Consider the following 14,681-nt stretch of genomic DNA (forward strand, 5'->3'; position numbering starts at 1 on the left):
TCTAAACCACGTAGCATGATATATTTTGTATAATTTATTTAAGTAATATTAAATAGTGCATCAGAATAAAGGTGTAAAGTGTAGTAAGGAATTCACCGCAAAGAGATGAGCCAGTTGAGCGGGTGGATTTGAGCCAAACGCTTATCACCACTTTGCTGCTTTGTGCAGTGCATCATCAAACTGTCAATATAATCAATCGTCGGAACTACCCCGTTCATTCTTTTAACTTGTCATACTTTCAAACACACACACAATCACTCTTATTTTCATTCACCCACACACACACACACACACACACACGCGAGATATAAATAATTTGCAATCACTATGCACTTCAGTTTGCTAACAATCACCCACCACCACACCATGATTGATTCGTTCCTGTGCGTGTTTCCGTGTTTTGATGAAGCTGAGATTTGTTTACCTACACGGTCGCTAACTAGTGGTTAGGCTAGGGAAAAAAACGAAGCTACTGCTTATACTGCGCGCGTTTGACCTTGCTTATCTATTTCTACAAATTTTTGGAGGCAATATTGCACCACAACCGGCAATCGCTACTGGTGGGGTGCGAGGTGGGGCGGTGGCCCCTGGCGAAAACCGATTCATTCACCAGCCGCGTGCAACATTCGCACCGTGCCACGCGCTCCCGATTGCGCCCCTGCGTCGTGTGCGTCTTTGGTGCGCATCAATTTCCCGTCTTCTCGGGGTGGTGGTTTGGCATTGTTTTTGCTCGCTTGCTTCTAGCCTAAAGGTATATCGTTATCACTAAGAGGTTACAATCTACGGAGGCGCTTCGATTATCACGTATGTTGGTGTTCCCGCGTGAGAAACCCATCTCCACAAGCACGCACACACACACTTAAAGGTCGGCAAAAAGGGCGATGATGCCATGGCGATGCAAAAAGAACGGTGGGCAATAGCCGGAATCGGTCCCCGCAAAGCTGTACTGAAACATACATCTCTTGCTCTCTCCGACTCCGAACTATGGTCTCTACGGCACGGTGTCTCTTAGTTTGATAAAGTCTTTGATTTTGTCTTGTACGTTTCACGTTGTGGCCTTTGCTGCTGGCATGCTTTTGTTCAATCCAAGAATTCCAACTGCAACGCCCTAAAACAAAACGATGCAGCAACATGCAACCGAACTGCAAGCAAATGAACCTAGTTCATCTGAAGGATGCGTATCTGCCAGTCATCAAAAGTACGGTGCAACAGTTACGTAGTAGGAACAACATCAGCTCACGACGAGCTGGGCCAACACATTTACGCTACCTGCTGCATCTGGTACAGCTTCGCGTAGATTCGGCTCTTCGCCATCAGCTCGTCGTGCGTGCCAGCCTCAACCACCACACCGTTCTGGATGACGCAGATCAGGTTCGCGTTCTGGATCGTCGTCAGTCGGTGGGCGATGATGATGCACGTTCGTCCCGTCCGCGCATGATCCAGCGCATTCTGCACGATCTTTTCGCTCTGATTGTCCAGTGCCGAGGTCGCTTCGTCCAGCAGCAGGACGCGCGGATTGCGCACCAGTGCGCGGGCGATGGCGATGCGCTGCTTCTGGCCACCGGACAGTTGGGCACCCTTGCTGCCCAGGCTGGTGTCGTAGCCCTTGGGCAGGTTCACGATAAACTCGTGGATGTTGGCCATCTTGGCCGCTTCCATAATTTCCGGCATGGCGATCTCGCGCGTATTGTCCCCGTAGGCGATGTTTTCCGCAATGGTACGATCGAACAGGATCGGTTCCTGCGATACCAGCCCCATCTGGGCGCGGATGCGGTTGAGCGAGAACTCCGTCGTGGTGGTACCGTCAATGTCCTGCCGGATTGAGGGAATCGATGAGTACTTTGATAATATAAGCTTTGGAGATAGATTCTATAGATCGATACGTACCACTTTGCCACTGTCGGGATCGTAATAACGGAGCAGCAGCTGAATGCATGTCGACTTGCCACAGCCGGATGGTCCAACCAAGGCAACCGTTTGCCCTTTACCAATGTCCAGGTTTAGTCCCTGTAGCACGGGGACGGTCGGACGTGTTGGATAGCGGAACTCGACGTCTGTGAACTTGATATCACCTTCCGTGCGCTGTGGAGAAACATAAGCAAGAAGAACAGTTTTAGTTGATTGTACAAAAAGGCTGAATTTTGCGTTTGATCCTACCTGTGAGAGTGAATGGTATGAAGTGGAAGGATTGTGCATTCTCGGTGTACGGTCGAGCAGTTTCATCAAGCGTCCTGCCGAAAGGATGGCCGAGTTCACGTTCGGAGCGTATGCCAACGCTTGTCCCAACATCCAGGCACCGAAAATTAGGGCTTCCGACACTCTGTAAAGAACGGTAAAGTGGCATTAGTAACACCAGTGACATCTTGGACATCTTGGACATCCAAACACCCTCCTTTCAATACTCACTTAATAACGTCCTTGTATTCCAGCTCCTTTTCCGACACCAGCTTACCACCGTAGAACAGTGCCAACCCGTACCCGGCGAAAGGCATCACCTGTCCCAGCGCAAACACAGTCCCGCGCAGGCGCGTCTTCCTCCGACAGGCATCATCAATCTTAACCGTTTCCTCACCATAGCGCTGCAGCACGTGCTTCTCCTGACCCAAGCTAGCGACCGTCCGGATGTTTGAGATGGCTTCCACCGCCAGCTTAGTAGCGCCTTCCTGCGACTGCTTTTCCTTCAAGCTGCTCGTCTGCGAGTAGCGCGATTCCAACGTGATTGATGCGAGCGTCACGGGGATGGCAACGATCGAGACGAGCGTCAAATTCCAGGAGTAGAAGAACGAAATGCCCACCCCAATACAGATGGTTGAGGCGGCCTGCAGCAGCGATCCGATGCGAGTACCGGTCGCTCCCTGTACGCTGGCACAATCGCCCGACAAACGTGCGCAGAGTGCACCGACCGCGTTACGGCTCTCATCGAACCACGCCATATCCTGGCTGACGATCGCTTTGAAAGACTTTTGTCGTAGACGGGACGTGAGCCTAACACCGGCAATGTTGAACAGGTACGTCTGGAAGAACGTGCCCACGCCGGTGATCAGCCCGAGAACTAGGAACAGGAAGGAGTAGAAGTTCGACTCCTCCTTCACGTACTCTGGGTCAGCCACGGACAGTATCTGCAAGGGAGAGTTGATCAATCAGACTTCAGGAATTTCAAAATCTCGGCTTTTCAGGTCCTACTTACACCGTACATTTCTCCGAAAAGCACAGCAAACGCTGGGAACGATGCTCCAACGACGATGGCAGCGGCACAACCGAACAGAATGTAATGCCACTCGGGCGCGTTAAGCTTCAGCAGCCGCATCAGCGACACATGGTACACCTCTTCCTGCTCTTCCTCGTTCTTCTCGTCCGATTTGCCACTGTCCGACTCGTCGTCCGAAGCTTCCGCTCCATCGTCCACCGATTCCTGGCGCATCGAGAGTGCGCTCGGTGCCATCGGGACACTCTCGTCATCATCCACCGTTTTCTGTGAACCGCTCGCGACAACCAGGTCGTAGTAGAGGCCCCGGGCAGCCATCAGCTCCTCGTGCGTACCCTGCTCCATCACCAAACCCTTGTCAATGTACACGATCTTGTCCGCATTGGTAATGGTGGACAGACGGTGCGAAACGACGAGCGTCGTGCGTCCTTACTTGCTCGCTCCAGTGCATCCTGTACGCGCTTTTCCGAGTTGGGATCGAGGGCCGACGTTGCTTCATCTAGCAGCAGAATCTTTGGATTGCGCACCAATGCACGGGCAATGGCGATGCGTTGCTTCTGACCACCGGACAGTTGAGCGCCCCGTTCACCGATCATCGTACCGTACCCGTTCGGTAGTTTCGTGATGAAGCTGTGACAGTTGGCAATTTTAGCCGCACGCTCGATTTCGCTCTGGCTAGCGTCCGGATTGCCGTAACGGATGTTCTCTGCGATGGTTGTGGCGAACAGGACCGGCTCCTGACCGACGAGCCCGATGAACGAGCGCAACCAGCCAATGTTTAGCTCGCTCACCTTAGTACCATCGATCGTAACGGAACCCTGGCAAAAGAGAAAAAAGAAGAGCACATTAAACAAGAATCAACCAAGAACAAACTCAGTCTCAACTTTCACCTGATACTCACACTCAAGGGATCGTACAGACGCTGGATCAGCTGCAGACACGTCGATTTACCACACCCGGACGGACCAACGAGCGCCACAGTTTGTCCGGTTTTAATTTCCAAATTTAACCCCTGCAGCACCTGCACATCATTTCGCGCCGGATAGCGGAAGAACACGTTGCTAAACTTGATGTTGCCCTGCATCGAACCAGGTCGCAGTCCCGCATCACCCAGCGAATCGATCGCCGGTATGCGATCGATCACGGAAAAGATGGTCGCCGCCGAACCCTTGGCCGTCGAGAACGCTTCCAAATGCGGAGACGAGAGGCCCAAGTTTTGTGCACCGGCCAGCACACCGAACAGCACGATGATCAGTACGGCGGGCGTGTAATCCTTCAAATCCTTGTCCCGATCCTCCAGAATCAGACTGATCCCGTACCAAAAAGCCAACGCATAACAGCAGTAGATGATGAACCACATGATGCCACCGCCAATGCCCGAGAACAGGCCCTTGCGGCGTCCGTTCAGTTCGGCACCGGCCAGACGCTCCCGGTACCGGTCGGCTTCCTTTTTTTCGCCCCCGAACGCCACCACCGTGCGGATGCTACCGAGCACTTCCTCCGCCACGGCACCGGCCGACGAGTAAGATTTGAGTTCCTTTTCCGTGAGCGTACTTTGCATCTGGGGAGGGTTGGAAGAGAAATTATTCGATAATTTCAATGAGCTTAGCACGCAATTACGCCAAAGGAATGTTTATGAGTGAAGCGGTAGTTTGGAGCAAGCGGGTTGGTCTTAAAATAGTATACCCACCTTGGCAACGAATGCGGTCGCCAGAATGATGATCGGAGCGCAGCTGAGTATCACAAGCGTCAGCTTCCAACCGTAGAAGAACGAAAATATCACAGATATTACGAATGACATCACCAGGTACGTAAAGATGGATAGCTTCTCGCCGATACCCTCCTTCAGCTTGTCCAGATCACTACACCGGGGGAGGAACAGAAAAACGATCATTTCGTTAGTACATCAGCAACGAAGCATCCAAACGATTGCCAAACACTTACTCGGTAATCCGCACGGCAAAGCTATCATCGCTGTTGAGATCGTACCAGGTCATGTCTTGGCGCAGCACCGCCTTCAGAAACAGCTGCCGTATCCGGCTGATCTGCTTCTGGGCCGACCGGTTGATCACGTCCACGCTGAGCGTGGCGAAGATGAACTGCAGTATCGTGACGGCCACCACGCCAAGCCCGAACGCTTTCGCGTCCTCCATGATGGCGGCGGCATTCTCCTGCTCGGTTGCGTTCACGCTGTGAGTGCGACGAAAAGAAAGTGGATAAACACGAACACAGGTTAGAGAGAGGGAGATAGCAAATTGTGTAAACACACGCACGGGGACGAGAATGTGTGGCCAACTCTTCAGCAGTGTAAACAGCATTATCGGCAAAACGATAGCTGTGCCTTTTATTGATTTGTTTGTGCGAACGTCGGATTGAACGTGTGTATGGGCGCGAACGCCAATTGCTCTGCACGGCAAACCAATCCGGCAGACTCGCATTGTCACACATCCCCATTGTCTTCTCTTGTTAGTAATTGATTCCGATCGTTACCGATTGGTTCACTACGGTGCAGGTAGTGGCTGTGTGTGTGTGTGCGCGCACCCCGAACGTGCCATGCGAGGTCAACTAAGGCACGTGTGCGAAGAATCGTATACTTACAGCACTCTGCCGCCACCGAATATCGACAGGATGGCCGTGTCGGTCGATTTGCCGATGCCGATGGTACGATCGACGAGCAGCGTGGTAAACTCACCGTACAGAATCACACCGTACGGGAGGCCGAGCGATGCCATCGATGCCAGCAGGACGCCCATCAGTGTCGCACAGACTTCGCCCCACGTGGCAAACCGGAACTGGATGGACGGTGCAGCGAGAGTAGAAGAGCGCAAATGATTAAGTGAGTGTGCGAGGTAGTACACTTTGTTGCATGCGAGCAAACAAAGCAGACGGGCGTACTTACCAGTTTGAAGTACGATACGGATTGTGAGACAGGCTCTTTGGTTGGTGCTTTGCTGAATTTGCTGTAGTGGGGAGAGAGAGAGAGAGATGTTATGTAGAGGATTAGAGCATGGCTTTAGTACCTTGCAAAGGTTCACATAGTCCGACACTTACACATCCAATATATCCTTAGTGCTTTTGTGGCTGGCAACGGACATGTTGTCCGCACCGTTGCCATTCTTGAGATTCATCGTCTGAAACGTGCCGTTGCCTTGAGGATACTCTTTGGCCGTCATGATGGCGCTGGGTTAGCCTATTACGTTGAACCAGAGAGAGAGAATGTCCGTTCCAGTACGTTGGATTCTGTTGAGGGAAGAATGCAATGCAAATTCAAAACTATTAAAATCCTGTGACGCCACACAGACACGCATAGCCCCTTTATGAGTATTGATCATTGAATTGTTAGTATCTGACCGAACCGATTCCAAGCAGACTCTTGATTCATTACAATTTGCAAGTGCTACTACTACCCGGGCGTCAAAGCATCAAGTGCACTTGAACCTCATCACGGCAGGCAAGGCGAGGCTTGGCATTCGCGTTCGACTCAACCCAACGCTTGGGGGCAATCAGCTCGCCATCGCGATCGACACGCGAACACGCGTCGACTATGCTCTGCCACACGGCGTACCAGCAGTCACCCGGGGCGGGAGGAGTGTGTATCGTATCACGCCCGTACATTCTTCCAGTTTTCCAACCGCAGCAAACAATAAATAGATCGATTGGGAGGAAGAGTGGGCGGAGTGAGCTAACCCTACTTCTTCCTCGCCCAACAGTAGAAGGAAATTGCAGCGGCAGCTAGCTAATGAACGGCCGCAGATCGTAATCTACGCAAGCAATTCCGCTGACTCGACTCGACGTTTGCACCACTCATCGAAAGAAAAGTCCGGCAGCCGTACGGTAGTACCGCCACCTGTGCAACTAAAGATCAAATGCAAACAAAGGGTAGACACGGAGGGGCTTGGTGTTTAAAGAGATGATTGATTCTTCTGAGCTTCTGCGATTGAGTTTGAATGTTTGATCCTCGGCACGGGAAACAGCAGCCTCATTAGCATCAATTGAATCGGGCCCTTCCAGAGTTACGTATTGGGCGTCTCAGTGCCAATTTTGATTAATTTCCCTTTCGTACTATAGGAATGTGATGAGCCGCACTCGTCTTCAGATGCCTGAATGATGTCATTTGCATCCCATTCATACTGTCTCGTCGACAATGACGGATGCACAATTAAATGATACAATGATCGATCGGACGGAAGTTTCAGTTAAACAGAAGTTATACACGAATAAGAATTTAATTTTTCATAGAAACGTAATACATGTTTATGTTTAAATTTCTTTGAAGTGATTTATACCCTACAAAAATACAAAAACACAAAATGGGTAAAGATCCTGCCCAAATGAAACTGCCCGCATAGTGCTGTGCCAAGCGTACTGACTAATACATCACAGATTGTCGGATCGATTCTCAAGCATCTCCAAATGGAGGAGCACCCGTAGTATATGGACAAAAACGGGCGGGAAATGTTAAATATAGATCAGCTTTCCAATTCTGAATGTGAATCAGAGGCTGATGAGACAAACACACTAAAACCTATGACGATCTCCGAAATCTTATTAAAAAAAGACAACCAAACCAGCACGAAAAAACAACCATTAACATAAATTAATTGTCTATCGCTGCACGAGGATCCTCCTCCAAGGCTCTCGCAAGCGTGTCGCACACTCTCGCGTTTGCGCATGCAAAATATTGATCGCGCGCAAATAGACTTTTGACAGACGTGTTTGACGCGCCTCAAAAATGAATATTAATCACACTTTATCATCGCAATAAGCCAGCCAGGCCAAACCAGTGCAGTGTAGTGTGTTGTGACGTTATTCGATGATGGATCCAAAACCCACTTCAAATGGCAAGAGAGATGGTAGCGAATCAATAAAATCGATTTGCTGACGTGAGGGTGTGAGACATTGGCCTCATGCAGCTTCTTCAACAAAACGAAAAAATTGGGAACAATTTTTGTCAATTTAAATCCCATAAAATGTTGCTGCTTCCATTGATCACTGCCTGTACTTGGTCCGTCCGTCACAGATCGGACTGGGAAAAAGGGCGTCTCGTGCGTAACGAACTCTATGCGAAGCGGTTGACAGCAAACAGGAAGTCGTTTCGTCCATACACCACATTTCTGATTCGCAGCAGTTTAGTGTTTCAGTCCAAAAGCAAAACGCCACACACGCGTCGTTTGATTTGTGTAGATCACCACACTTCACCAATTAACTACACCATAGTTCTCGGTATAATTCTTCACTATTTGTTCCACACCTTCCTGGCTCGTTAGTTCAAGCACACCGGCACCACACTTTAATGAGGTTCAAGAATTTGAAACCCCATGTATGTATCACATACGCACACGCACACACCAAATGCCAAAGCAATCGTCGTTGATCGATAGTTTAGCTGATCGATTGTGAGGAGTCGCTGGAATGTTGTGTGCACTAATTATACGCCCCTAAGCTTCTTTCTCCATAGTGTACCCCACAGTAGCAAATGTCTTTCCCTGTTGCTATGCTTTCCAGCGAAAACGCACCAACAATTAGCTCAGCTGAACAGAAACACACACACACTGTGGCCGTATTCCGAAAAAAAGTACACATATCAAACAGTCGCACGCATGTTCTTCTCCATTAGAGGAACTGTCAGCCTTTCAGGCACACCTGAAATGATGACCACGTTGTTCAACCGCGCACGCATGCCTCTAAAACAAGCAAATCTTGGTACAACCGTTTTGTACCTTCGATTTGGCACGGCTAAACTGCTGATAAAACAAAACTCTGTACACCACTTTGGAACACAGCTGCGGTTTTGTTCTCTTCTTCTAAACGTTGCTCACACACAATCACACTCAAAAATTCACCTTTTTTCTGCTCTCCGTTTGCCTCGTATTCGCACGGGCACGCACAATTCACGCCAACCCTTGTGGGGAAGATCCGGCGAGTTGGAACCTCCTAAGGCACTAGGCTAAGGCACTAGGCTGGATGATAAGATGCGACTGCGAGAGCTGACACTGCAGACGGGAACGATCCACGGGTTCGGGGCGGGGAGAGGGGGACGGTCTGTTGCTTACATCCGTTCGAAGCCGCGTTCTGCCAACGACTGAGCGTCTCCGGTCGGTGACGAGCCACTAGTATCAGGACCGGCGCAGTTTCTCGCCTGCCGTTTGTGCGAGCAGTTGCTGCCGATTGCTATCATCTTAAATCACTCCCGCCAGCGTTCGCAAAACCGCATCATTCGCCTCTTCCTCCCCCCCCCTTTCGTGCGGGTTCACAGTAGGGAGGTGTTTGTTTAATTCTTCCAAAGCCTCCTCCCCACTCAACCTCTTTCATCGATACTGTTTGGCGGGCGCGCGCGCGCGCACCCACAAATGAGATGCACTTTGGGTGTGGGGAGGTGTTGGAGGTGGTGCGTTTGTTTAACAGTGGGGCACGCACCCTTCCGGGGTTTTTTTGTTTTTTGGTTCCTTTCAGGAGAGGAGAGGGAGACACGCACACCTGTGTCTAATGCCCAAGGTAAAGAGGAAGAGCTCGCGATCATGTTCCGATCATTTCTTTTCTAATGGTTTTGTTTGTTTTAGCTCCCCCCCTTGTTTTGCTGCTGCTGCTTTTTGTTCTATGCGCTCTTACCTTCTCTCTCTCTCTCTCTTCGAGCACATTGTGTGAGCACGAGTGATGAGAGCGCGCAAACAGCTTCGCGAGTACATTCACACGCTTCGATCCCTTGCCAGACGGTTGACGGACGGGGTCATAAAGCGGGCCAGTTTTGTTTTTGGGGGGATTTTTTGTTTCCCCGGGAAAGACGCACCGGCGTGGTTTCGGTTCCCGTGCCGGACGTGTGAAGAATTTGCAAACACAACCGGGCCCCTCAGTCAGTGGATGTTTCACGCCCGGGGAAATCCTGACCAATAAAATAAAAAGGCACTCCTTTTACGAAATGTAAAGGAATGATCCGATCTTTAAATACTTCTGTAGTTAATCGGTTTATTTTTTTCATTAGTTGATCGAATTCATATTTCGCTAAGGTGAGGTCTTTTTTCTAGTATATCTGATTTCTAGCATTTAGTGACAAAACCGAAGGAAACTGACATATTCCTTACAAACTATACCTTAAACTACAAGGCTATCCTTTCTAAAACCAGAATGAACCTTATTAAAACATGCTACGAGCTCATCATACTAGACAAGCGATCGGCCAACTTTCTGGTCTTAAGGGTCTAGTATCATCATCATCATCATAAACTATGCATGAAAGGTACAGTAGTATTTTTCTATTGTTTTGATTCGTTAAAGGATAATTTAATTAGTTTTTTTAATTTCTTTCTTGTGATAAAGGATTTCCAATGTTTTTTTTTGATTCCCGAATGCGTTTTGATACTTACAATATTTGTTTCAATTCGTCGAACGCTCTATTGGGCGTTACAGAACTGTTTGGATCATTTTTATTGAAACGGAAGTTTTCCTAATTAACTTTCTGATTATCCTAATTAGCTTTCTGATTATCAATTGCTGGATTTTTGAATTTGGATTTAAAGTTATATTATGATAGTAGCGTGGCAGAAAAATCACAAAAGTACTCACAATTATTCATAAAAGGGTATGATAGTTTGAAATACAGAGATAGAGACTCCCTCGAGCCCAAAAATATGCAAGAAAAACTAGCACCTAACCATAGTATGGGCCAAAATACTGGACAAGGAGCTTGAAAATGAATGCAGGAGGAAGGAAAGAGATACATTTAAATTGCATTTAAAAATTCTCCTTGCGCTGTAAGGAAGCAAAAATAGAACTTAAATAGAACCGTAAGAAAATAAAACCCTTGAAACACTAAAAGAAAATAAATTCATTATAAATTATCAGATTCATTCCACGTTGCTACTCTCATTAAAATGTTTAAAAAAGTATTATTTTTTTTAACTTATGGTAAGGAAGAAAAATGCGATGAATAATTACGTAAAATGTCTGAAAAACATGAAAGAATAACAAAATTGTATGTGAAACGTTTTCATTGTTTCCGCTTCGGCCGAATCGTGGAAACTGGTTAAAAATTAACGAATGAAAATTTGGCACTAATCGGTACGTGCTTAATTAACAACAGCGATTTACGGTCTAATCCCGTGTTTTCCAATGAAAATATATTGGAATATTTACACCGAAAATACAATTACAGTTTTATTGTGTTTTATAGAAATTACACTCACTACTGCCCTTGAGCTCTTTGTGATCGTTGGTGCACCAATCGAGCGAAACGCACTTGAAGGGTCATCCGTGAGCGGGCACACCGCACTACAAACTGCTTCAAAAGTGAAAGGAGCTCAAAGCAAAAACCGAATCTCATTTTCAGATCCTCGCCTCGCAAGATCACACACCCGGTGTGCTTTTAATCGCTTAAAATAATTAACAATTAGCATTGAGTTCGTGCCTGCCTCGGTCTCAGATACCGCCCCAATAAATTCTATTCTCTAATTTTCTGCCACAATCAAGGGCACACATATTCTCACCTTCCTGGGGGCGGGGTGGAGGCGAATATTCTCGAACACGCATGCACACGCACCACGTAATCGGGGCATGATGCTGGCACAGCGAACTATGGAATCCTGGCTGGTTCGACCCCCTAGATGGGTGCCATCGAGTAAGGCAAGGCATCGGGTACGTGTTCCGAAAAGCACGGAACACACAATGGTGAGAACCGTGTTACTTAACCCCGACGGCAACCCCTGGTTGCGCACACCTGGTCGGTTGCGATTCACCGACAGAGCGACAGCCTTTAAATGCTTCTCCGCGCCCGGTTCCCTAATCGCAAAGGGCGGGAAAAAATTATGGCTCCCAATCATCAATGGCTCAAAGAGGTAGTACCTTATTTGGTTAATTAGATTAACTCGGGAGCGCACTTGACCGAGGTCTTGGTAGTAAGGGTTTTTAGCGTACTACAGTGAGAGTGTTTGATAAGAACTTTGCAGCGAAGGAAATGATTGTTTCACTGTGCGAGTTGAACACGATCGCACGGCTTGCCATCGATTAGCTTGTTGGGCACTTGTGCGGATCAGACGGACGAATGGAAGCAAAACAAACAAACAAACACACGAAGTGACCGATATTGAGTCAGACGTGCTGCCGGCAAAGTGATGCAACATGCCGTGAAGATAAGAGCGTGCAAGAAGTGCTCCCCGCAAGGCGCTTCTAGAACGCCTGGGGTGAGCAGTTTTAGGTCAAAAGCTATCTTCCGGTTATTGTGACTTCCTGAGGATTCGTTTAATTAATAATTCGCTACATTGAACAGGCTGCTTACGAGCTCAATAACAGTGATCGGACGGACGGGTTAATAGAATACAATTCGATTAGTGGAGTGAACTTGATGTGGCGATCGCACAGCTGTAGAGAATCAATTCCAGAGAATAATAGGCATCATGGTGCAATTCTAGCAAGTTGTTCTTATTCGTTACATGCAACTCCTAACGTTGCTTCTGCAGATCCCAAATGTCACGATGTTCCCTTTCGCTTACGTTTGCTTTATCAAAACACATCAAAACACCATTAAACTACTCGTCTGACGAGCACCTTTATCGGTAACGGAAATGGATTGAAGCCACTCGAACTCGGCAGATAGCAGTTACCGGTGATGATAGAGCTGAAACGATCGTCCGCTATCCAGCGTCGCATCTCCAGTGCTTAATTCGCTCCCCGGCTAACCTCGCCGGCAAGCAATTAAGCAACACAATCGCTCAAACTAATTCAATTATGCCTATCAGTGTCCGATCATCACAGAGTGTCAATTTGTTTAAGCAATTCCAGTACCTCCGCGTCTTTTGGCACTTTGATGCTACACAGTGAACCTTCACCGGTCAGGACCCTGAAGCAGCCGCTTATCGGCCATTGCAGTTTTCATCGCACGATCGTGCACATTGGCACGCACGGGTAGGAACGCTCCCAATTGCACCCAAAAGTGACGCTAATAGAAGCGTTTAAGAAAGGTGCAACAAACGGTCTCACTCTCACCACAAAGCAACGCCTCCCATGAACCCGACGGTGAGCGCTTTCCCTTGACGCAACTCGTAAACACACGGGGACGACAGCGCAGTTGAGTCTGAAGGTTGCCTAGAACGAACGATCGTGTCGAGAGCGAGAGCTTCTACACGCATTCTCGGAACGCGTTGTTGGGTGCGTGTAGCGAAATACTTGCCCGCGGAAATCAGTGCGCCAAAGTAAACATGGGTGCTTCGTTTGCGCGCAGCTTCCGGGGCTGCGGAAGTACGCGAGAGTACGCGTGAAAAGTTTCCCGCCCACTCGGTTAGCTGCAGGCAGCAGTAGCAGCACGCGCATATGTTCTACCTGTGCGTCCGAGGGTCAAGCGTACCAGACAGACGTAACATTCCCACCGACGCCACCACCGCAGCGCTGTGGGAGCTATTATGTAAAGTTACCTTCTCCGCCCACCCCCCGAGTACTGTATCGATCAGCATCGATCTGTGTTAGACGCGCTTTGTGAGTGTCGGTCGCTCCCGCCCACCGGCTTGCAAACTTCCGACATTGGACCGAAGGAACGTCGATTAGGAAATGTTGGCGAGTTTGAAGTAACTGCAGGTCCAGGTTGACCTTCCCGTGTCTCGAGGATCCGTAAAACATTTCCTCACGCACCGGAACTTCTTGGCGGATCCGGTAAACTTCCACGGCCGGGAACGGGTATGCTTTCATGCAAAAGCAATCGATTGTTTGTTGGAAGTGAAGCACTTGTCGAACCTCGCATACTCGTAAGCGAAGCAGTTCTATGGAAGAGCAGCTGTGTAGAAACGATTAATGGCACAACCTTTCCGCTGATGTGCCACGGCACAGTGAAAGATCACATTGGTGTGTTGTGGAATGCCGCGAGGAAGTCCCCTTGCCTGACACGTTGCCAGCTGCTCCTCGACACATTACCTGCACAACGACACATTGCGGTTAGCGTGCGATCGGTTCGCGATGTGTGGTGGATTATCTTCCTGCACACCACCACAGCACAACAGCTTGGTGACTCAAATACAATTCCAACTGTAGGCCCTTCCCCCGCACACGTGCCTCCGAATTCTAGTCGGTACGCCGAGCGTATGGGGTTTCCCCTCCGTGTGTTGGGCTGGACGGCATCGCCCTACCGGCAAAGAACTACTTTTTGACGTAGTCCAAACTTTCCAGCATCACGGGGCGCGGGATATTCAGCTGATTTGCATAAGGTAAGTTTCCGATCGGAGCAACAGTGTATGCGTCTGCTACTACGGACATGTTACCACGTCCCTTCGTGTGTAGTGTGATGTAACGTAAATGCATTCCTCCAGGAAAGGTTAATGAATGATTGCTCAAGTGAGAATTAATTTGTATGATAATCAAAGTTTAAAGTGATGACACAATTTCGAGGGTGATAGTAGAAAGATATTAACATTACCCATCCATTCCTTCTTCAAGACTGATTCAATCAATTTGTTGAAAACGCAACAGTTTAAGTTTCGTTTAAGGTATTTTTTTAAAT

General features: G+C 48.6%; 1 protein-coding gene across 1 annotated transcript; it reads right to left on the minus strand.

Moving 5' to 3' along the window:
- Positions 1-19: 19 nt before the first annotated feature.
- LOC120907592 (multidrug resistance protein homolog 49-like) lies at positions 20-9,286 on the minus strand. Its single transcript, XM_040319083.1, is given in 13 exon segments — positions 20-1,812; positions 1,888-2,082; positions 2,158-2,320; positions 2,407-3,119; positions 3,188-3,636; positions 3,639-4,023; positions 4,107-4,766; positions 4,896-5,067; positions 5,150-5,395; positions 5,804-5,997; positions 6,105-6,165; positions 6,257-6,445; positions 9,049-9,286. Coding segments are annotated over 12 exon segments (3,912 nt in total). The 5' UTR covers positions 6,379-6,445; positions 9,049-9,286; the 3' UTR covers positions 20-1,260.
- Positions 9,287-14,681: the final 5,395 nt, after the last annotated feature.

Source organism: Anopheles arabiensis, chromosome 2, assembly GCF_016920715.1.
Source record: "Anopheles arabiensis isolate DONGOLA chromosome 2, AaraD3, whole genome shotgun sequence".
In the NCBI taxonomy this organism is placed as follows: Eukaryota; Metazoa; Arthropoda; class Insecta; order Diptera; family Culicidae; genus Anopheles; species Anopheles arabiensis.